The sequence below is a fragment of the Pogoniulus pusillus genome, chromosome 9, assembly GCF_015220805.1.
Source record: "Pogoniulus pusillus isolate bPogPus1 chromosome 9, bPogPus1.pri, whole genome shotgun sequence".
NCBI classification, from domain to species: Eukaryota; Metazoa; Chordata; class Aves; order Piciformes; family Lybiidae; genus Pogoniulus; species Pogoniulus pusillus.
Window position 1 is genome coordinate 39,280,171 of NC_087272.1, and position 24,030 is coordinate 39,304,200.

Consider the following 24,030-nt stretch of genomic DNA (forward strand, 5'->3'; position numbering starts at 1 on the left):
ACCCCCAGGGCCTGTTCCTCAGGGCTGCTCTCAGCCATTCCCCACCCAGCCTGGAGTTGTGCTTGGGGTTGCACCCACCCAGGTGCAGGACCAGGTTAGAGGAAAGAAATGCAGAGCCGGGGAAGGAGATGCAGAAAGGCAACAAGAGCCATTCTGTGCTGTGGTGAGGAGCACCTCTAAATCAGTGTCCCAACAACTTGCAAGGCAGACTTGGTAATTAGCATGGCAAAGTTGTGAGCTCCTATCCTGTTTGGATCAGGTGAGAGCTAAGGGACACAGTGTGCAGAACTCAAGAACTGCTGCATGAAAATCGGGCATTCTGCTTTCCTTAGCCTTCCTGGCAGCTCTGGTCTCTGGGCTGCTTGTTTGTGTGCTCAGTCAGGTGAGTTTGGGTAGAGCATTAAGTGGGCTTCATGTGGACAACCTCTGGTGGGCACTGGAGGGCAAACTGGCTCTGGGGAACTGCTTGTTGGGTTTAGCACTCTCCAGTAATTCTCCATGCCAGGGAGGTGGGGGGAGAGGAGGAGGAGGACTCCCTCCAAAGCTCAGACCACAGAGTGATTAGGCACTGCAGGTGGTCTGAGTGTCCTTTGCTTCCTGCTCACTGGTGGATTTGTCAGGAGAAGGAGACCTGACCTGGTCTTAATCCAGTGTCTTCCTTAAGGCCAGCTAAAGCTCTGAGATGAGTGAGTGAAGTCTGGAGTCTAACCTCCTCCCAGCTGCTGAGCTGATTGTTTTCCTTGCAGCTCTGTTGTTCTCTGTGTGGGCAGGGAAATCAGCCCCTGAGCAGAGCTGCAGAGAAGGGCTTTTGTGTGGCAGTGGCGGTGGGTTTGGGGAAGCTATCCCCTGCCCCCAGCTGGGGCATGGCTGTTCCACATCCAGTCCAGCTGTGCAACGCTGTGCTGAGCGCTAGAGGGGCATGGGTTGATGGTTACTGATAGGGCTGAAGGGCTGGGCTTTGGAAGGGGAGGAGCTGCTGGCTGCAGCACCTGTCAGCATGAGCACACATCCCAGTCATGTCTGTGCATTGACAGATCTGCAGTCGTTTGGGGTGCTGCTTTGCACATTAATCTGTGCACTGCTGCCTCCAGTGTGTCCCTTTCCTCTGCAAACCTGTTGGTGATGCCTGCACTTGCCCTGCAGCCACCCTTGTGCCCAAAGGTTGAGTGGTTCAGTGGGTTTGGGAAGCAGAAGCCCAGGGCCAGGCTGTGCAGTGCATCTCTGTGCATCTCCATCCCTGCACACAGGCAGGTTGTGAAGCAGGAGTCTCTGCAGCCTGCAGGGGCATTGCTGCTCTTGCAGCTGTGCCATGCAAAGGCTGCAGTAAGGTGTGGGGAGGGAGATCTCCATCCCTGCACACAGGCAGGGACATTGCTGCTCATGCAGCTGTGCCATGCAAAGGCTGCAGTAAGGTGTGGGGAGGGAGATCTCCATCCCTGCACACAGGCAGGGGCATTGCTGCTCATGCAGCTGTGCCATGCAAAGGCTGCAGTAAGGTGTGGGGAGGGAGATCTCCATCCCTGCACACAGGCAGGGGCATTGCTGCTCATGCAGCTGTGCCATGCAAAGGCTGCAGTAAGGTGTGGGGAGGGAGATCTCCATCCCTGCACACAGGCAGGTTGTGCAGCAGGAGTCTCTGCTGCCTGCATTGCTCATGCAGCCCAGGGGTGTCTTTAGAGCTCCTTGTAGGAAGAAGGGCTCTGAGCAGAGGCTGCTTTGGTTGGCTTTGTGCTTTCAGGGGCACTCAGCTGTCAGTGATGCCATTCTGTTCTGTTGCTGCTTGCCTGGCAGCAGAGCCCAACTCCACCTGGCTACAGCCTCCCTGCAGGCAGCTGCAGACAGCAGTGAGCTCTGCCCTGAGCCTCCTCTGCTGCAGGCTGCACACCCCCAGCTCCCTCAGCCTCTCCTCACAGGGCTCTGCTCCAGGCCCCTCACCAGCTTCATCTCCTTGCCTCTACCCTGCTGTCACACACCTCTGTGTCCAGGGCAAAGAGGTTTTCCTGCTCTCTGTCCCACTGAGCCACTGCTGGTTGGGACCTGCCCTCCTCAGACTTCTGATTTCCACTCTCCTCCTTTGAGCTGCTCTATCAGCACAGCCTCACACCTGCACTTCGAGGCAACAGATTGGAAATGAAAAGTGACTTTTTTTCCCCCCACCTCTTCCTGGCACTAATCATTCCCAGTGTGCTTGTTTATGCTTTTGTAGCTGTGAAAGTGCCTGTGCAGTGTTGGAGGGGACCACAGGTGGCAGCTATCTGGTGCCACTGGCCAAGTGAATGCCTCTTGGCTGGGGCACTGATAAACACGTTTTAATCCCAGGGAGGTGGGAAGAGGAGGAGGAGCTCCCTGCAAAACTCAGACCACAGACACTAAGTAATTAAACACTGCAGATGGTCTGGCTGCTGTTTGCTTCCTGCCCACTGGTGGATTTGCCAGTTACCTGACCTGCTCTTAATCCACTGGGTACCTTCAGGACACCTAAAGCTGTGAGGGGAGTGAATGAAGTCTGGAGTGCACAACCTCATCCCAGCTCATTAACTGACTGTGTTGCTTGGGCATCTGCTGTTTGCTGTGTGGGTAGGGAAATTCAGCCTCTGAGAAGAGCTGCAGAGGGTGGGTTTGGATGCAAGTTGTGTTTTCAGAGGCATGACTCTGCTACTCCAGAGGGATGTTGCCTTATCTTAGAATCACAGAATATCAGAGGCTGGAAGGGAGCTACAAAGCTCTTCTGATCCTGCCCCTCTGCCAGAGCAGGATCACCCAGAGCAGATCACACAGGAGGCTGTAGTCAGGTAGGATTGGGCTCTGCTGCCAGGCAGCCAGCAACAGAAGAAGGGGACACAGCCTGAACCTGTGCCAGGGCAGGTCTAGGCTGGATGTTGTTAGGAAGTTCCTGGCAGAGAGAGTGATTGGCATTGGAATGGGCTGCCCAGGGAGGTGGTGGAGTGGCCGTGGCTGGAGGTGTTGCAGCCAAGCCTGGCTGGGGCACTTAGTGCCATGGTCTGGTTGGTTGGGCAGGGCTGGGTGCTAGGTTGGTCTGGCTGAGCTTGGAGCTCTCTGCCAACCTGCTTGGTTCTATGATTCTGTGATGGAGCTGCTCTGCTGTTAGGGCACGTAGAGAGAATTTGAGCTGTTCAGTCTGAAGGGGGAGAGAAGGCTTTGAGGAAACCTTATGGAATGGGCTGCCCAGGGAGGTGGTGGAGTCACCATCCCTAGAGGTGTTCAAGAAAAGCCTGAATGAGGCACTCAGTGCCATGGTCTAGTTGACTGGCTAGGGCTGGATGACAGGTTGGACTGGATGAGTTTGGAGGTCTCTTCCAACCTTCTTGATTCTGATTCTTCCAGTATCTGAAGGGGGCTACAAGAAAGCTGGGGAGGGACTTTGTAGAGTGTCAGGTAGTGATAGGACTGGGGGGAATGGAACCAAGCTAGAGGAAGGGAGACTGAGATGTTAGGAAGAAGTTCTCATCCATGAAGGTGGTAAGACACTGGCAGAGGTTGCCCAGGGAGGTGGTGGAAGCCTCATTCCTGGGGTGTTTTTAAAGCCAGGCTGGAAGTGGCTCTGGGCAACCTGCTCTGGTGGTGAGGCACTGACACAGGTTGCCCAGGGAGGTGGTGGAAGCCTCATTCCTGGGGTGTTTTTAAAGCCAGGCTGGAAGTGGCTCTGGGTATTCTGATCTGGTGGAAGTGTCCCTGCCCGTGGCAGGGGGGCTGGAACTGGATGATCCTTGAGGTCCCTTCCAACCCTGACAATTGTGTGGTTCTTTGCATGTGTTGCTCCTTCAAAACCACCCCCAAAGCACCAACATGAGACACATTTGTGATTCTCTAAGTGCACAAACAGAGCTCTAAACACCAGTTTTGCCTTGGGTGTTAAACCAAAGCCAACCCAAACCCAGAGTGCTGTGCTTGACTGCCTTTGCCTTTTGCACTGTTGTTTTGTTTCCCCCTCCCCTAGGTGTTTCACTGCCCCATGAAGAATCTTCACTGGTGGTGAATAAAGGAGAGGAATTAAGGCTGAGTTGCAACGAGGAAGGACCTGTGACTTGGAGCTTCCAGAGCTCGGATCCCTCAGCCAAAGCCAGGAGTTCCACCGAGAAGGAGTGGTACACCAAGAACGCCACGGTGCGAGACATCGGCAGATACGAGTGCAAGAGCAGAGGCAGCACTGTCACTTCCTTCTATGTCTTTGTTAAAGGTAAGTGGCAGTGGAGGCACTGTCTTGGTCCCCACCCTCCCCTCCATTCCCACTCCCCAAAGAGTAGGGCAGGAAGTGCTGGAGGAGGGAAAGAACTTGAGAGGAGGGTCTGATAGAGTCGGAGAGAGAAGGGGCTGCTAGAATCGGTCTGCTTGTGCCCTGAGCTGCATTGTCTGCTCCTGCTCTGGCAAGGGGGGTGGACTCCAGGGTCTCTTTGGGTCCCTTCTAACCCCTAACATCCTGGGAGCCTGTGATTCTTCAGGGGAGGTTGGACTTGATGCATTCAGTTTTGGGCTTCCCAGTTGGAGAAGGACAGGGGTCTGCTGGAAGGCTAAGAGGATGATGAGGGGACTGCAGCACTGCCTGGTGAGGAGAGGCTGAGGGACCTTGGGCTGCTTAGTCTGGAGAAGAGAAGACTGAGAGGGGATCTAGTAAATGTCTAAATCTCTGAGGGCTGGGGGTCAGGAGGGGGGGGACAGGCTCTGCTCACTGCTCCCTGGGATAGGACAAGCAGCAGTGGATGGAAGCTGCAGCACAGGAGGTTCCAGCTCAGCACAAGGGCAACTTCTTGCCTGGAAGGGTCCCAGAGCCCTGGCACAGGCTGCCCAGAGAGGCTGTGGAGTCTCCTTCTGTGGAGCCTTTCCATGCCTGTCTGGATGTGTTCCTGTGTGTCCTGAGCTGGACTGGATGGTCCTGTTCTGGCAGAGGAGTTGGACTGGATGATCCCTTTGGATCCCTTCCAACCCCTGACATCCTGTGAGCTGTGATCTCTGGAGGTCCCTTCCCACCTCTAAAGTTCTGTGACTCTGTTCTGTGATTCTTCCTTGTCCAGCAGAAAGAGAAACTCTCTGCCAGCATTGCTTCCAGTGGCCTTTGTCACCAGAGCAACCTTCTGGATGAGTTTGTGTTGACACCTGTGTAGTTTCATGGTGAGGGATACCTGAGCTGTCTTTCTGGGGGCCAGCCATGTGCTCTGGATCTGTTGCTGGAGTCAGTTGTCCTGTGAGGCAGCAAGCAGCCTGCAGAGATGTCTTTTTAATCCCATGCCATCCATCAGTGTGGAAGTCATGCAAGGCTTGGCCTCAAGTTCTTGATTTATTGAGGCAGCAGGCAAAAGGATTTGGCTTCTTGAGGCTGTGCTCTCAAGCTCCAGCCTGCAGACAGTAATGACTCCTCTGCCTGCAGCTCCTGCTCTGCCTTGTGACTGATTGCAGTGCCTCAGATGGGTTGAGAGTGCCTCTGCTCCCACACAGCTGTGTTGTCCTCTATGCCCTTTCCTCTTCCTTTGTTGGCTCCTGACCTGTGGCTTCATCAGCTGCCTTCGAGCTGACACTTCACCACCAGGCCTTGCATTTCTCCTTTCCTTTCAATGCAGACAGTGAGTTTGCTGCTTCTCCACACACCTCTGGTGGTCTTTCTTCCCTGTTGATGGAATAAAGCCCTACAGAGTCCACTTGCATTCCTTGTCCAGCAAAGGTTGTCTCAAACCTTGCCAGGTCTTTAGGATTGCTGCAAGGTTCTTCTCCAGGGCAGGGAGATAAAAGTACAGCAGAGCAGAGAGTGTTTCCCTAGGGGAGAGAGCTCACATGGTCACCACATCATTGAAGCAGTGCTCCTTTAACCATTGCTGAGTAGTCCAAATAGCTACACAGCTACCACAGATGAGTGTTCTTGGCCTTCTCTGTTTCTCTGAGGCTATGGCTGAAGGAGCCCTGGCACCTGTATTACTTCTATGTGACAAACAGTGTTGGCTTTCTTTACCTGAGTGCTGTCCTGAAGGTCATGGAAGTTATTCTGGTGCTGGCTGCCTGGCAGCAGAGCCCAACCCCACCTGGCTACAGCCTCCCTGCAGGCAGCTGCAGACAGCAGTCACATTGGGTGATTCTGTGCTCCACAACCTCCCTGGGCAACCTGTGCCAGTGTCTCACCACCCTCACTGCAAACAACTTCCTTACATCCAGTTTCAGTCTCCCCTCTGCCAGTTCAAACCCATTCCTCCTCCTCCTCTCATTCCCATACCTTGTCAATAGTCCCTCCCCAACCCTCCTGGAGTCCCCTTCAGATCCTGCAAGGCCACTCCAAGGTCTCCTCCAAGCCTTCTGCTCTCCAGGCTGCAGAGCCCCAACTCTCTCAGCCTGTGCTCACAGCAGAGCTGCTGCAGCCCTCTCAGCATCTTGGTGGCCTCCTCTGCACTGCCTCCAACACTTCCATGTCCTGCTTGTGCTGGGGGCTCCACAACTGCCCCCAGGACTGCAGGTGGGGTGTGAGGAGAGCAGAGCCAAGGGGCAGAATCCCCTCCCTTGCCCTGTGCCCACACTGCTCTTGCTGCAGCCAGCACAGGGTTGTGTCTGGGCTGCACTCACACTGCAGGCTCCTGTGGAGCTTTGCATCAGCCCAGACCCCCAGGGCCTGTTCCTCAGGGCTGCTCTCAGCCATTCCCCACCCAGCCTGTCTCATCTTTTCCAGAGTGTTTGTGACCACAGCATCCTTTTGGGTTTGTGTTTATCTGTTAAGGGCCAGGTTCTCAGCATTCCAAGGGCTTCAACTTGGATTGTAAACCTGGGCAAAGCAGGGTAGGTTTGTGTGCTGTGGGGTGGCCAGGATCAAAAGCTCCATTTGGAAGGATTGCTTGATGAGTTCTCAGTCAGATGTGCTGTTTGGATGTCCTTTACTTTTTCTTCTTCTTCTAAGGAGAGTAAAAATAACCTCAGCTTTCAGGGGAGGGAGAGAGAAAGAGAAGTTGTTTGGTGCTTCCTCTGGCAGCAATGTGTGTTCATTTAGATTATGTGTTTTACAGAAGTGAAAACCATAATTTAGCTGCTTTTCAACTTCCATTTGCTCATAAATTTCATCCAGATCCTCCTGTGGGCATGAAGCCTTCCAGCCCTGCCACAAGCTAAAAGCAAATTGCTTCTAATGATCTGTGGAAATTTGTTTACTGTTGTTGGGGCTGGGGAAGGGAAAGGGTTTGGAGCTAAAGAATTGTGGGGGGGGAAGAAATTAAAGCTCCATCTTCAAATAGAAAGCAGTAAGGTTGTTTTTAGTGCACATGGATGCTCTTGAGAGCTGCTGCACAGCTCCTGATGAGGGTCAAGAACTGGCTGGAGGGCTGGGCTCAGAGAGTGGTGGTCAGTGGTGCCACATGCAGCTGGCACCAGTGGTGTGCCCCAGAGAACAGTGCTGGGCACAGACCTGTTCAATATCCTTATTGATGTTCTGGAGCAGAGGATTGAGTCCAGCAGCAGTGAGTTTGCAGCTGACACCAAGCTAGGAGCAGCTGTGGAGCTGTTGGAGGGTAGGAATGCCCTGCAGAGGGACCTGGCCAGGCTGGATGGGTGGGCAGAGGCCAAGGGGATGAGACTGAACAAGGCCAAGGGCAGGGTTCTGCACTTTGGCCACAACAACCTCAAGCAGCACTGCAGGCTGGGGCCAGAGTGGCTGAGAGCAGGCAGGCAGAGAGGGAGCTGGGGGAGCTGCTTGGCACTCTGTCCCCAGCCTGCAGGGAGCTCCGCAGCTCCCTGTGCAGTGCCAGCTTCTCTAACAGGGGCTCTGCCTTTCCTCACAGACCCAGACGTGCTCTTCCTGGTGGACTCCCTGATCTATGGCAAGGAGGACAGTGACATCCTGCTGGTGTGCCCGCTGACAGATCCAGACGTTGCCAACTTCACCCTGAGGAAGTGCGACCGCAAGCACCTGCCCCACAACATGACCCTCGTGGCCAACCCTCAGAAGGGCATCGTGATAAAGAACGTGCAGAGGTCCTTCAAGGGCTGCTACCAGTGCCTGGCCAAGCACCATGGAGTGGAAAAAGCATCAGAGAAAATCTTCCTGAACGTGAGGCCAGGTGAGAGAGGACTCCTGCCTCGGGCAGCAGCTGGCGTTAGCCTTCACCTGCCAGGAGCGCCTGGGGAGCGCTGGGGAGGGCAGGCTGAGAGAGTTGGGGCTGTTCAGTTTGGAGAGGAGACAGCTCTGAGGAGACCTTGTTGTGGCCTTCCAGTATCTGGAGGAAAGCTGGAGAGGAACTTTTCAGGGTGTCAGGTAGTGATAGGACTGGGGGGAACAGAACCAAGCTAGAAATGGGGAGATTCAGCCTGGAGGTTAGAATCACAGAATGAACCAGGTTGGAAAATTCCTCTAGGGTCACTGAATCCAGCCTGTCACCTAACCCTGCTACCTGACTGGGAGAAAGTTCATTGGGAAGAAGTTCTTCAGCCTGGAAGGGGTTGCCCAAGGAGGTGGTGGAAGCCTCATCCCTGGAGGTGTTTAAGGCGAGACTAGACGAGGCTCTGGGCAACCTGATCCAGTGGGAAGTATCCCTGCCCATGGCAGGGGGGTTGGAACTGGCTGCTCCTTGAGGTCCCTTCCAGCCCTGACAGTCCTGTGGTGCTGTGTTGTGTTCTGCCCTTGTCCCAGAGTGTGATGGTTTGGGTGTTACCCATGCCCCCACTCTTGTTAAATCACAGAATCCTTTGTTACTATAGCCCACAGGTGACAGCAGGAGGAACTGACTGATGGCTTTGGAGAAGGATTTGATGGAGAGGCAGAGCCTGGGGGGAGTGGGGAGGCAGAGCTTGGGGAGGGTGGAGAGGGCAGAGCTTGGGGAGAGTGGAGAGGGCAGAGCTTGGGGAGGGTGGAGAGGGCAGAGCTTGGGTGAGTGGAGAGGGCAGAGCTTGGGGGGAGTGGAGAGGGCAGAGCTTGGGGGGAGTGGAGAGGGCAGAGCTTGGGGGGAGTGGAGAGGGCAGAGCTTGGGGGTAGTGGAGAGGGCAGAGCCTGGGTGAGTGGAGAGGGCAGAGCTTGGGGAGAGTGGAGAGGGCAGAGCTTGGGTGAGTGGAGAGGGCAGAGCTTGGGGAGAGTGGAGAGGGCAGAGCTTGGGGAGAGTGGAGAGGGCAGTGCTTGGGGAGAGTGGAGAGGGCAGAGCTTGGGTGAGTGGAGAGGGCAGTGCTTGGGGAGAGTGGAGAGGCAGAGCTTGGGGGGAGTGCAGAGGCAGAGCTTGGGTGAGTGGAGAGCCCTTTTGTGCCTCTGAGTGAGGATGGGCACAGCAGCAGCCATGTGCCAAGATGATGACAATGAGGAATGCTTTGTGGTTGAGCTGCCAGATGCATTCAAACCTGTTAGGCCTCTCTGCATTTGACCCTCACATGCCCTCATGCCCCAGAGTTGGGTGGTTAAGTGGGTTTAGGTGGGAGGAGCAGTGCAACACCTGGACTGTGCAGTACATGAAAGGCATTTTGGAGCCTATGGTTACCCTGTGGGTCATCAATTGTCATTAATCCACTGTATAAATACCCAGGAGTGCAGTGGAGGGGAGCAGCTCAGCCTGCCAGGCTGGCTCAGCCTTTCCTCAGGAGCAAGTAAATGAGTTTGTTCTCCACATAACTCTGGGCCTCTTTGAGTGAACTAACTCCTTGCTGCAGCTGAGGAGGTCTCCACTAAGCTGTGTGTGCAATGCAAAGCCTACAGTAAGGTCTGGGGAGGGAGCATCCCTATCCCTGCACACAGGCAGGTTGTGAAGCAGGAGTCTCTGCTGCCTACAGGGACATTGCTGCTCTTGCAGCTGTGCCATGCAAAGGCTGCAGTAAGGTGTGGGGAGGGAGATCTCCATCCCTGCACACAGGCAGGGACATTGCTGCTCATGCAGCTGTGCCATGCAAAGGCTGCAGTAAGGTGTGGGGAGGGAGATCTCCATCCCTGCACACAGGCAGGGGCACTGCTGCTCATGCAGCTGTGCCATGCAAAGGCTGCAGTAAGGTGTGGGGAGGGAGATCTCCATCCCTGCACACAGGCAGGGACATTGCTGCTCATGCAGCTGTGCCATGCAAAGGCTGCAGTAAGGTGTGGGGATGGAGATCTCCATCCCTGCACACAGGCAGGTTGTGCAGCAGGAGTCTCTGCTGCCTACAGGGACATTGCTGCTCTTGCAGCTGTGCCATGCAAAGGCTGCAGTAAGGTGTGGGGAGGGAGATCTCCATCCCTGCACACAGGCAGGGCCATTGCTGCTCATGCAGCTGTGCCATGCAAAGGCTGCAGTAGGGTGTGGGGAGGGAGATCTCCATCCCTGCACACAGGCAGGGACATTGCTGCTCATGCAGCTGTGCCATGCAAAGGCTGCAGTAAGGTGTGGGGAGGGAGATCTCCATCCCTGCACACAGGCAGGGACATTGCTGCTCATGCAGCTGTGCCATGCAAAGGCTGCAGTAAGGTGTGAGGAGGGAGATCTCCATCCCTGCACACAGGCAGGGACATTGCTGCTCTTGCAGCTGTGCCATGCAAAGGCTGCAGTAAGGTGTGAGGAGGGAGATCTCCATCCCTGCACACAGGCAGGTTGTGCAGCAGGAGTCTGTGCTGCCTGCATTGCTCATGCAGCCCAGGGGTGTCTTTGGGGCTTGTTGGTGGAAGGAGAGCTCTTGGGCAGGGGCTGCTTTGGTTGGCTTGAATTGAGAGGCCCAGAACTGGAGACATAACCAGATCAGTTCCTGTATATCTCACATGATAAATCTGGAGAGATCTGAGGTGAGATGTCAAAAACAGAGAACAGGAAGGTTAAGGGAAATAAAGGGCTGGGTCACATTAGAGTTAAGGCAGAGGCAACCACACATAGACTGCCAGAGAGAGGGAGCAGAACAAGTGAGAACTAACTGAGCAGTGTGTGAGAAGTGAATGTCTTGTCTGTATTTGGACTAGATGCATTTCTCAGCAGAAGAGTGAGTGATGTTGGTTACTGTTGGGTTTTTTATTCCTTTCTTCTCACAGCTAAGAGTTTAATTTCTCTCAGTAAAATATTCCAGTTAGCCTCAAACTGGCACAGGAGGGAGCAGAGCTGAAGAGCTTAGAATCATAGAATCAACCAGGTCAGCCAGCCCAACCTGGCATCCAGCCTTGGCCAAGCAACCAGACCATGGCACTAAGTGCCCCAGCCAGGCTTGGCTGCAACATCTCCAGGCACAGCCACTCCACCACCTCCCTGGGCAGCCCATTCCAATGCCAATCACTCTCTCTGCCAGGAGCTTCCTCCTCACATCCAGGTTGCTGTCCCTGAAGGTGTTGCAGCCAAGCCTGGCTGGGGCACTTAGTGCCATGGTCTGGCTGCTTGTCCAGGTCTGGGTGCTAGGTTGGGCTGGCTGAGCTTGGAGCTCTCTTCCAACCTGCTTGGTTCTATGATTCATTTGCCACTTATTACTGTGTGAAGAGCCTCATTAAAGTGGTCCATCACCTCATGGGGAGAGCAAGGAGGTTACAGAAAGGTAAGCAGCAGTAATAGGTGGTGCTAAGGGTAGCAATCAGAAGCCAATAAACCACATCTGTAACTATCTAAAGGGAGGTTGTAGCCAGGTGGGGTTGGTCTCCTCTGCCAGGAACCCAGGGACAGAACAAGAGGAGACCTAACAGCAGCCTGCCAGTATCTGAAGGGGGCTACAAAAGGCTGCAGACAGACTGTTTGCAGAGGCCTGCAGGGACAGGATGAGAGCAGTGGCTTCACTCTAGAGCAGAGCAGATTGAGATTGGATGTTATCAACAAGTTCTGCACCATGAGGGTGCTGGAACACTGGTACAGGTTGCCCAGGGAGGTGGTTGAGGCCCCATCCCTGGAGATATTCAAGGTGAGGGTTGAGATGGCTCTGAACAACCTGATCTAGTTGAGGATGTCCCTGCTGAGTGCAGAGGGGGTTGGACTGGATGAGCTTTGGAGGTCCCTTCCAACCCAGACCCATAGAGGCTTGAGAGGGCTCTGAACAACCTGATCTAGTTGAGGATGTCCCAGCTGAGTGCAGAGGTTTAGGCTGGATGAGCTTTGGAGGTCCCTTCCGAGCCAGACCATTCCTTCCAGGGCTGCCCATCGGGGGTCTTTCAGGGACCTGCTAGACAGCATTTGGTGTCCCCTGTAGTATTGAGCTGCAGGCAGTGGTAGGCTGTGGCTCTTCACTGACTGATCCTCACCCTATTTTCAGCTCCAGAAGGCAACTTTTTAATTGCTGTTGTGGAGTGAATCATCTTATTGATGGTTCAACATCCTTCAAGGTTCTGCATGCAAGCTGCTAGGCTCTAAGAAGCATCATCTACCTTCAAGTGTCATTTGAAGGGAGCTTGGAGCAGAAATCTGCTTCTTCTGAAGGAACAGCTCTGTAATATGTTAAATTCCTCTCAGAGGCCTCAAATCCTGTTGGAAAGTCAATTAGGGTTGTTTTTTATCCCTTCCTCCCCCAAGAAGCTGTGAAGCAAAGGCAAACTAACTCACTCCTAAACTGTTTTCCAGTGCACAAAACTCTCCCTGCCATCAGCTTATCCAAAACCTATGAGCTCCTGAAGGAAGGGGAGGAATTTGAAGTCACATGCACCATCACAGATGTGGACAGCAGTGTGCAGGCCAGCTGGATTGCTCCAAAACATGGGGTGAGTTCCTGTTGCAGTGCCAGAGAAGTTCACAGGCTCAGATGGGTGGCTTGGATTGGTGCTTGCCTTGGGTACCTGATGCTGTGTTGGGTTGGATTGGTGCTTGCCTTGGGTACCTGATGCTGTGTGGGTTGGATTGGTGCTTGCCTTGGGTACCTGATGCTGTGCTGGGTTGGATTGGTGCTTGCCTTGGGTACCTGATGCTGTGCTGGGTTGGATTGGTGCTTGCCTTGGGTACCTGATGCTGTATGGGTTGGATTGGTGCTTGCCTTGGGTACCTGATGCTGTGCTGGGTTGGATTGGTGCTTGCCTTGGGTACTTGATGCTGTGATGGGTTGGATTGGTTGCTTGCCTTGGGTACCTGATGCTGTGATGGGTTGGATTGGTGCTTGCCTTGGGTACATGATGCTGTGTGGGTTGGATTGGTGCTTGCCTTGGGTACATGATGCTTTGCTGGTTTGGATTGGTTGCTTGCCTTGGGTTCCTGATGCTGTATTGGGTTGGTTTGGTTGCTTGCCTTGGGTACCTGATGCTGTTTGGGTTGGATTGGTTGCTTGCCTTGGGTTCCTGATGCTGTGTGGGTTGGATTGGTGCTTGCCTTGGGTACCTGATGCTGTGCTGGGTTGGATTGGTTGCTTTTCCAGAGGTCCCAGAAGCTGCTGGGGGGACACCAACTGTCCCATGCCCTGGTGGCCAGCTGGAAGAGAAAGTATCTGGATGGGGTTTTTTTATTCCCAAACCAAAATCAAGGGTGAGGCTCCTCAATGTGAGGTTTAGGTCACCTCTGCCTAAATTGGGAAGCCTGCAGTGCCTGCACATCACCTTGCAATCAATGGGAGCTGCAAGTATCAACAGCCTGGACTGCAAATTACATATTCTAGTCGTTGTCATTGCCAGTAAAGTACCTGCTAATTAGCATGGGCTTGTGTGTGACAGGAATAGGAGTAAGCATTCACAGGAATGATTAATTCATTCAAATTACCTGGTGTGCCTCACTAATTGGGAAGGCACTGAAAAATGAACCACTGCACTGGCTTCTGTCTGCACTGATAGCTGAAAGTTGCTGCCTGGCATCGCCAGATTCAGTCACTGGCAGGCCAAGTGCTCCAGGAGAGTTTGTTACTGGCAGCACAGCTGTTCTGCAGACCAGGAGCAAAGAGATTTCCCTCTCCTGGTCAAGGCAGCCTGCTGCCAGCTTTGCCTTTGAAGCCAGCAGCAATCATAGGGTTGTGTTTTAAAGAGGGCTGGAGCTGCTCTGCTATGAGGAGAGACTGAGGGAGTTGGGGCTGTGCAGGCTGCAGAGGAGAAGGCTCCCAGGTGACCTTATTGTGGCCTTGCAGTATCTGAAAGAGGCTACAAGAAAGCTGGGGAGGGACTTTTGAGGCTGTCAGGCAGTGGTAGGAGTGGGGGAAATGGAACCAAGCTAGAAATGGGAAGATTCAGCCTGGATGTGAGCAAGAAGTTGTTCAACATGAGAGTAGTGAGAGCCTGGAATGGGTTGCCCAGGGAGGTGGTGGAAGCCTCATCCCTGGAGGTGTTTGAGGCCAGGCTGGCTGAGGCTGTGTGCAGCCTGCTCTAGGGTAGGGTGTCCCTGGGCATGGCAGGGGGGTTGGAACTGGCTGCTCCTTGTGGTGCCTTTCAACTCTGACTGATTCTATGGGTGTGTGGTTCTATGGGTGTGTGATTCTGTGAGTCTGTGGCTCTGATTCTGTGAGTCTGTGGCTCTGATTCTATGAGTCTGTGACTCTGATTCTATGAGTCTGTGACTCTGATTCTATGAGTCTGTGACTCTGATTCTATGAGTCTGTGACTCTGATTCTGTGAGTCTATGACTCTGATTCTATGAGTCCATGATTCTATGAGTCTATGGCTGTGTGATCCTGTGATTTTATGAGTCTATGATTGTGTGATCCTGTGATTCTAGGATTCTATGATTGTGTGATCCTGTGATTCTAGGATTCTATGAGTCTATGGCTGTGTGATCCTGTGATTTTATGAGTCTATGATTGTGTGATCCTATGATTCTAGGATTCTATGATTGTGTGATCCTGTGATTCTAGGATTCTATGAGTCTATGGCTGTGTGATCCTGTGATTTTATGAGTCTATGATTGTGTGATCCTATGATTCTAGGATTCTATGATTGTGTGATCCTGTGATTCTAGGATTCTATGAGTCTATGGCTGTGTGATTCTGTGATTCTATGAGTCTGACTGTGTGATTCTATGACTGTGTGATTCTATGATTTTATGAGTCTATGGCTGTGTGATCCTGTGATTCTATGAGTCTATGGCTGTGTGATCCTGTGATTCTATGAGTCTGTGATTGTGTGGTTCAATGAGTCTATGATTCTGTGACCCTTCTTGGTCTGCTGGGGTTATGCCCTGGAATACAAATGAATTAGAAGCCCTTGTGAAGATCTGTTGGTAGCTCTGTGTGCACTTCCCTGCCAGTTGCCTGGTCCTTTCCTGCTAATGGGAGTGACCAGGATTCACAATCCAGGGTCCCCAGATGTATGGAGATAAAAAGGCTCCTGTGATGCTTGGCTCCAGCCCATCTCTCTGAGCGGATCGCACATGGGGCTGCGTTCCCAGGGGCTGGATGTGCTGTGCTTAGCTCATCTGCTGCCTCTGGCAGAGCTGCTCTCACTAAGTGCTCCCTGCTCCAGAAAGCCCAAGTTGAGGAGGTCTAAATGACACAAAAGCCAAGTGGGACATCCAGATGGGGCTTTTGACCCCGTGCCAAGGTCAACTGCAAGTCCTTCATCTGAGATGCTCGTTCCTTCTCCCCTTCCCCTTTCCTTTGTCACAGTGTGATGAAATCAGAGCCTTCCCTGAAGGGTTTTTGCTTGCTTGGCTTTTATCACTTCATTTTATGAGTAGCAGCCATCAAGAAAACACTTGTGGCCAAATAAGTTTTTTGACCTTTCAGGTAAAAATTTCTTCTGAGTATTGACCATCAAATTAAATTCTGTGCTGAAACAGGATGGGGAAAATGTTGTGGTTACATAGATGTAAAATCCCATTCTGTCCTGCATCTGGGGGGAGGACAAAAGCCCCAGACACTTTTAACCCTTCTGTCACTGAAGATAGAATTTCCAGTCTCATCCAGCCCAACCTAGCACCCAGCCCTGCCCAACCAACCAGACCATGGCACTAAGTGCCCCAGCCAGGCTTGGCTGCAACACCTCCAGCCACAGCCACTCCACCACCTCCCTGGGCAGCCCATTTCAATGCCAATCACTCTCTCTGCCAGCAACTTCCTCCTCACATCCAGGCTAGACCTGCCCTGGCACAGCTTCAGACTCTGTCCCCTTCTTATGTTGCTGGCTGCCTGCAGCAGAGCCCAACCCCACCTGGCTACAGCCTCCCTGCAGGCAGCTGCAGGCAGCAATGAGCTCTGCCCTGAGCCTCCTCTGCTGCAGGCTGCACACCCCCAGCTCCCTCAGCCTCTCCTCACAGGGCTCTGCTCCAGGCCCCTCCCCAGCCTTGCTGCCCTTCTCTCCACACCTGCCAGCACCTCAACAGCTCTCTTGAACAGGGGAGCCCAGAGCTGGACACAGCACTCCAGGGCTGGCCTGAGCAGTGCTGAGCACAGGGGTGGGCACAAGAACCTCCCTTGTCCTGCTGCCCACACTGCTCCTGAGCCAGCCCAGGATGCCATTGGCTCTGCTGCCCACCTGGGCACTGCTGCCTCCTCTGCAGCTCCTCTCTGCCAGCACCTCCAGCTCCCTCTCTGCCTGCCTGCTCTCAGCCACTCTGGCCCCAGCCTGCAGTGCTGCTTGGGGTTGTTGTGGCCAAAGTGCAGAACCCTGCCCTTGGCCTTGTTCAGTCTCATCCCATTGGCCTCTGCCCACCCATGCAGCCTGGCCAGGTCCCTCTGCAGGGCTCTCCTACCCCCCAGCACATCTACACCTGCTCCTAGCTTGGTGTCACATTTATCCCCACTTGTGGGAATTCTGAGCCTGCTTACAAGCAAACACTCCCATTAAAAAAAAGGCAGACTTCTCCTGGTGATTATTGCAGCTCAAGATGCATCAAAATGGGCTTGAGAAGATTAAATTTCTATAGAAGCTGTTGGAACCTCCAGCAACTGAAGTGGTTGTGCTAGAAAAATCACAGCAAGTCCAAGTCTGGAGTCATCAGTGTGAATTTGTCAGCCTCTCCAAGCAGAGGAACTGAAGTGATATTCTCCAAGCATTCAGTTTTTCTCTGCATGTGCAGTCACTGAGTCAAGTTCTCCTTAATGCTTCCAGAAGAGAATGAATTTTCTGAGTTTTAAAATTAACAAACTTGCTTAGCATCCAGAAGGAATCAGGGAGGATGCTATGTGAAGTCTGTCTGCAAGCAGGCTTGGGCCATAAAGCTACCCAGTTTAAAACGAAGCTCCAGCACCTCAAGGTTCTTCCCTGTCATTCCCTGGAAGCATTGCAAGCAGTAGAGGGTTCACTGATTTCTGGTGACCCCCTTGAGTGCTGAACCACACTTCAGAGCTGCACAGTCAAGCCCCAGTGGTTATTTTGTGCCAAGCCCCAGTGGTCATTTTGCATGAACACCAAATGGTGATTTTGCATTCAAGTCCCAGTGTTCATTTTGCAGTAAGCCTCATTGGTCCCTTTGTTTCAGGCCCTAAATGGTCCCTTTGCATCAGGCCCTAAATGATCCCATTGCATCAGGCCCCAGTGGTACTTTTGCATCAAGCTCCAAGTGGTCCTTTTGCATCAAGCCCCAGTGGTCCTATTGCATCAAGCTCCAAATGGTCCTTTTGCATCAAGCCCCAGTGGTCCTATTGCATCAAGCTCCAAATGGTCCCTTTACATCAAGCCCAGATGGTCCCTTTACATCAAGCCCAGATGGTCCCTTTGCATCAAGCCCCAAATGATCCCTTTGCATCAGGTCCAAATGGTCCCATTGCATCAAGCCCCAGATGATCCCTTTGCATCAAGCTCCAAATGATCCCATTGCATCAAGCCCCAAATGATCCCATTGCATCAAGCCCCAAATGATCCCTTTGCATCAAGCCCCAAATGATCCCTTTGCATCAAGCCCCAAATGATCCCTTTGCATCAAGCCCCAAATGATCCCTTTGCATCAAGCCCAAATGATCCCTTTGCATCAGGTCCAAATGGTCCCATTGCATCAAGCTCCAAATGATCCCTTTGCATCAGGCCCCAATGGTCCCATTGCATCAAGCCCAAATGATCCCATTGCATCATCCCCAGTGATCACTTTGCATCAAGCTCCAAATGGTCCCTTTGCACCAAGCCCAAATGATCCCTTTGCATCAGCCCCAGTGGTCACTTTGCACCAAGCTCCAGAGCTTAGGGGCACTGTTAGTGCCAACCAAACCTTCTCTTGCTTCCTCCCCTTCCTGGAGAGCGGAAATGCACCCAGAGCAAGCTGAGTCTGACCTTGGCAAATCCCCTTTCCCAAAACAAAAGAGTTAAGGGGAGGGGAGAGGAGGTGAGGAGGGGGCAGCATCTCCCAGAGCCAGCTGAGCACACCCTTGCTGTGGATGGAGAGCTCCCAGTGCCAGCTTTCTCATCCTGGCTTATTATTCCGGTTGGAAGCGATGAATATTAACACAGTGAAATCATAATTACTTCTATTTTTAATTTATCTGGGGGAAGATGGCTGCAGCCACAGCCTTGGAGATGTTAATTGTTGTTTTGTTGTGGTTTTTTTTTCCCCCCTTCCTATGTGTGTGGTTGTCTTTCTGTTGTGTTTTTGTCTCCTGACAGATTGTTAGAAGCAAAAGCAGGAATTTGGGCGACTATGGCTACGAAAGCAAACTGACCTTGAACATCCGTTCAGTGGGAGTCAATGATTCTGGAGAGTTCACCTGCCAAGCAGGAAACCCTTTTGGTAAAACCAATGCCACAGTCACCTTGAAAGCCTTAGGTAAATGGTTCTTGTGGAAATCAGCACGTTTCTAAGGGGCTGGGAGGTGGAAAGGGACAACTCTGGGGGTGCTTCCCCCTTCCGCCCCTCTCCTTTTCATCCCAACCTGAGCCAGTGAGATTTAGCTTTGTTAAAAGGTTATTGCTGCCTGGTACCATATGGGATGGCTCAGGAAGTGCTGTGGTGTAGGCCAGTAGGGCAAGGGAGGTTATGTTAGGAGGAAGTTCTTCACAGAGAGAGTGATTTGCCACTGGAATGGGCTGCCCAGGGAGGTGGTGGAGTGGCCGTGGCTGGAGGTGTTGAAGCCAAGCCTGGCTGGGGCACTTAGTGCCATGGTCTGGTTGGTTGGGCAGGGCTGGGTGCTAGGTTGGGCTGGCTGAGCTTGGAGCTCTCTCCCAACCTGCTTGGTTCTGTGATTTTATGATTATGATTCTATACTCAGCACTGCTCAGGCCAGCCCTGGAGTGCTGTGTCCAGTTGTGGGCTCCTGAATTGCAGAGAGCTGTTGAGGTGCTGGAAGGTGTGGAGAGAAGGGCAGCAAGGCTGGGGAGGGGCCTGGAGCAGAGCCCTGTGAGGAGAGGCTGAGGGAGCTGGGGGGGTGCAGCCTGCAGCAGAGGAGGCTCAGGGCAGAGCTCATTGCTGCCTGCAGCTGCCTGCAGGGAGGCTGTAGCCAGGTGGGGTTGGGCTCTGCTGCCAGGCAGCCAGCACCAGAAGAAGGGGACAGAGTCTGAAGCTGTGGCAGGGCAGGTCTAGGCTGGATGTTGTTAGGAAGTTCCTGGCAGAGAGAGTGATTGGCATTGGAATGAGCTGCCCAGGGAGGTGGTGGAGTGGCCGTGGCTGGAGGTGTTGCAGCCAAGGCTGGCTGGGGCACTTAGTGCCATGGTCTGGTTGGTTGGGCAGGGCTGGGTGCTAGGTTGGGCTGGCTGAGCTTGGAGCTCTCTTCCAAGCCTGCCTGATTCTATGACTCTCTGATTCTGTGATTTAATGACACTCATTTAGAGTCTGCTGTGTGTTAGCTTGGGTGACACACAATGCCTTAGCTCCTGAAATCTGCTTGCTTGTTAAATTAAGGGCAATTAAGGACATGTTGGTATAGCTAATGAGATCATCCCGAAGAACTCTGCCTGGTTGCCCATGAGTGTTTCAGTTCTTCTACCATCCAGGGTATCATGGAATCAAGCAGGTTGGAAGAGAGCTCCAAGCTCAGCCAGCCCAACCTAGCACCCAGCCCCAGCCAATCATAGATCCAAGCAGGTTGGCAGAGAGCTCCAAGCTCAGCCAGCCCAGCCTAGCACCCAGCCCTGCCCAAGCAACCAGACCATGGTAATTTTTTTCCCTTTTCAAACCTGTTTTTCATACTCCTGCAGCATTTCTTGGTTTGCTTTCACAGGCAGCTGCAAGAAAACAGAAGTGTTTGACCCATGCAGGTCAGATCTTCAGCAGAGCAGCTGTGGTTTGAGTGCCCCTAATCTTCCTCTGCCTTTTGTGGGGTAGAGCTCAGAATAACAGGGATGGTTTTATTTTTTTCCCTCTTTTCTTTTTACAGAAGAGACTTAAATTCATATATAAAAGACTGAAATAGTGTGAAGCATGAAAGCAAATCTGTTCCCCAAGGGGAACAATCTGAAAGCTTTTATTGTTAAGAGGAAAGAAAGTTCTCCACTCCAGAAGTTCTTAAAACTCCTTCATATGCAAATCTGGCTTTAAAAAAGGCTGACTTGGGGAGTTCTGGGAACTAAAATAAAGCTTGGCATTGTGCAAAGGAGAGAATAAAGGAGAGCAGGTCTGGGTTTAATGAAATCCAAAGTTTGGATTTAAGGGGAAACACCAGGGGAAAAACCTGGAGTCTTGCACAGAGTGAAAGGACCTCCAGAGATCATCCAGTCCAACCCCCCTGCCAAAGCAGGATCACCTAGGGCAGGGCACACAGCAACACAGCCAGGTTGGCTTGGTCAGTCATGGAGAAAGAGACTCCACAACCTCTCTGGGCAGCCTGTTCCAGGGCTCCTCTTCATAGAATCCTAGGATCAGACAGGTTGGCAGAGAGCTCCAAGCTCAGCCAGCCCAACCTAGCACCCAGCCCTGCCCAACCAACCAGACCATGGCACTAAGTGCCCCAGCCAGGCTTGGCTTCAACACCTCCAGCCATGGCCACTCCACCTCAAGAGAGCTGTTGAGGTGCTGGAAGGTGTGGAGAGAAGGGCAGCAAGGCTGGGGAGGGGCCTGGAGCACAGCCCTGGGAGGAGAGGCTGAGGGAGCTGGGGGGGTGCAGCCTGCAGCAGAGGAGGCTCAGGGCAGAGCTCATTGCTACCTGCAGGGAGGCTGTAGCCAGGTGGGGTTGGGCTCTGCTGCCAGGCAGCCAGCAACAGAAGAAGGGGACCCAGCCTGGAGCTGTGGCAGGGCAGGTCTAGGCTGGATGTTGTTAGGAAGTTCCTGGCAGAGAGAGTGATTGGCATTGGAATGGGCTGCCCAGGGAGGTGGTGGAGTGGCTGTGGCTGGAGGTGTTTCTGATGAGGATGGATGAGGCAATTTGTGCCATGGCTTAGTTCATTGGAAGGTGTAAGGTGATCTTTGATCACATTGTGTGATTCTGTGCTCCACAACCTCCCTGGAGGTGTTCAAGCCCAGGTTGGATGAGGCCTTGAGCAAACTGTTCTAGTGGGAGGTGTCCCTGCCTATGGCAGGGGGTTGGAACTGGACGATCCTTGAGGTCCCTTCCAACCTAACCATTCTATGATCTTGGAGGTCTTTTCCAGCCTGCTTAATTCCATGATTGAAATCCATTTTCCTGTTGTCTAAGGCTGGAGAGCATTTTGCAGCCTACCTGCCTGCTGTGAGTTTCCTTCATCCTTTCTTCTCCAGAGCATCTGTCAAGTGCTGTGGCAGCTCCATCTGTTTCCAGCAAGCCTGACTGGCTCTGCCTTTGGGAGCTCAGGTGCCCAGCTGGCCACAGCTCTTTTGCCTGCTAGAAAGTGAGAAGAAGAAAGGGACTTGAGACTTGCTTCTTGTCTGTGATTTCCATCTCTGAGTAAATGTGTTTCCTTGTCACTGCAATCTGCCTGTCAGACTACCAATTCCCAGATGAATTCCTGTAGCAGGACTGAAGGAGAAGAAACAGAAATGATTCATTTGTCTTTTCCACAGTGAATAATCCTGAAGCTGATGAGTTTATTAATTCAATCAACCCAACTGCACTGAGGATGCTCCCTCTGCATGGTAGTTGGGAGTGGAGTTGCACAGTGACAAAATGCTGTCTGCCAAAGGGAAGATTTAAGACCCAGCAGCAGCTGAGCACAGATGCCTGAGTTGAAGGCAATTGGTACCCAGGCCTGTAGGTTTAGCACATTTGTCTCTTAATTAACATGCTTTAATTGCTTCAGTTTAAATGTACTACCTAATTACATTTGACAAAGGAACCTTAAATAACTCTGGGATATTGTCATCAGTGATCAATTTCTCCTGCATTTTTCCTTACTCTCTTCTTGCAGTGAGCTGCTCTGATTCTTTTTTTGGAAAGGGAAAGACCAATCCTTGAGTGGAATCAAACACAAAAGCAATACAGAGAGAGACAGAGAGGATTTATCACCAGAGGGTGGAGTTGTTACTTGTAAAGGCACCAACCCAGGCTGCTTTATGGCTAGGTAGAATCATAGAGCCAACCAGGTTGGAAGAGACCTCCAAGATCACCCAGTCCAACCTATCCCCCAGCCCTATCCAGTCAACAAGACCATGGCACTAAGTGCCCCATCCAGACCTCCAAGCTCAGCCAGCCCAACCTAGCACCCAGCCCTGCCCAACCAACCAGACCATGGCACTAAGTGCCCCAGCCAGGCTTGGCTGCAACACCTCCAGCCACAGCCACTCCACCACCTCCCTGGGCAGCCCATTCCAATGCCAATCACTCTCTCTGCCAGCAACTTCCTCCTCATATCCAGCCTAGACCTGCCCTGGCACAGCTTGAGGCTCTGTCCCCTTCTTCTGTTGCTGGGTGCCTGGCAGCAGAGCCCAACCCCACCTGGCTACAGCCTCCCTGCAGGCAGCTGCAGACAGCAATGAGCTCTGCCCTGAGCCTCCTCTGCTGCAGGCTGCACACCCCCAGCTCCCTCAGCCTCTCCTCACAGGGCTCTGCTCCAGGCCCCTCCCCAGCCTTGCTGCCCTTCTCTCCACACCTGCCAGCACCTCAACAGCTCTCTGCAATTCAGGAGCCCACAACTGGACACAGCACTCCAGGGCTGGCCTGAGCAGTGCTGAGCACAGGGGCACAAGAACCTCCCTTGTCCTGCTGCCCACACTGCTCCTGAGCCAGCCCAGGATGCCATTGGCTCTGCTGCCCTCCTGGGCACTGCTGCCTCCTCTGCAGCTCCTCTCTGCCAGCACCCCCAGCTCCCTCTCTGCCTGGCTGCTCTCAGCCACTCTGGCCCCAGCCTGCAGTGCTGCTTGGGGTTGTTGTGGCCAAAGTGCAGAACCCTGCCCTTGGCCTTGTTCAGTCTCATCCCATTGGCCTCTGCCCACCCATGCAGCCTGGCCAGGTCCCTCTGCAGGACTCTCCTACCCTCCAACATATTCCCACCTGCTCCTAGCTTGGTGTCACTGCAAACTCACTGCTGCTGGACTCAATCCCCTGCTCCACATCATCAATAAAGATATTGCACAGGACTGTGCCCAGCACTGATCCCTGGGGCACAGCACCAGTGCCAGCTGCCAGCTGGATGTGGCACCATTCACCACCACTCTCTGTTATAGTTAGTATTATAGTGTTAGTGTTACAGTGTTAGAGTTAGTGTTACAGTTAGTGTTAGTGTTACACTCTTAGTGTTATAGTCTTATAATTAGAGTTAGTGTGAGAGTGTGAGAATATGAGTGTGAGAGAGTGTTAGAGTGAGAGTGTTAGTGAAATAATGTCAGTGTCATAGTGTGAGTGTTGCAGTTGGTGCTGTGGTGCTGTAGTTAGTGGCCTTGGTTTCAGCAGGTGAGGGTCCAGGTTCTGTTTCTGCAGAGGGAGGTTTCCTGTTTCACAGCTGCGTTAGCGACCAGGAAGCAGCCTGAGCGTGTGGCTGGGGGAGCTGACAACCTTCTGTATGGCCCCAAAATCACTTCTTCTTCTTCTCTTCTGGCCATCAGCTAAAGGATTTGTCCGTGTCTTTGCCACCATGAACACCACAGTAGACATCAGTGCAGGACACAATGGCAATCTGACAGTGGAGTATGAGGCATATCCCAAACCCAAGGAGGAGCTCTGGATGTACATGAACGAAACCCTGCAGAACTCTTCAGACCACTATGTCAAGTTCAAGGCTGTGGGCAACAACAGGTAACACTCCTGGCTGTGAGTGCTGCTGGTTGCTCTTTGGAGCAGCATAAAGCTCAGAGCCTGCTCTGCTAAGAGGGACATGAGATGGGTTGCAGAACAGGAGATTCCAGCTCAGCACAAGGGCAACTTCTTGACTGGAAGGGTCCCAGAGCCCTGGCACAGGCTGCCCAGAGAGGTTGTGGAGTCTCCTTCTGTGGGGCCTTTCCAGGCCTGTCTGGATGTGTTCCTGAGTGC

General features: G+C 52.9%; 1 protein-coding gene across 1 annotated transcript in view; it reads left to right on the top strand.

Moving 5' to 3' along the window:
- Positions 1 to 24,030, top strand: part of KIT (KIT proto-oncogene, receptor tyrosine kinase) — a 79,814-nt gene that overhangs the window by 27,360 nt on the left and 28,424 nt on the right. The window contains exons 2-6 of the mRNA XM_064149289.1: positions 3,959 to 4,198; positions 7,764 to 8,042; positions 12,450 to 12,586; positions 18,326 to 18,485; positions 23,607 to 23,796. Coding sequence (XP_064005359.1) covers positions 3,959 to 4,198; positions 7,764 to 8,042; positions 12,450 to 12,586; positions 18,326 to 18,485; positions 23,607 to 23,796 — 1,006 coding nt within the window. The remainder of the gene's footprint in view (positions 1 to 3,958; positions 4,199 to 7,763; positions 8,043 to 12,449; positions 12,587 to 18,325; positions 18,486 to 23,606; positions 23,797 to 24,030) is intronic.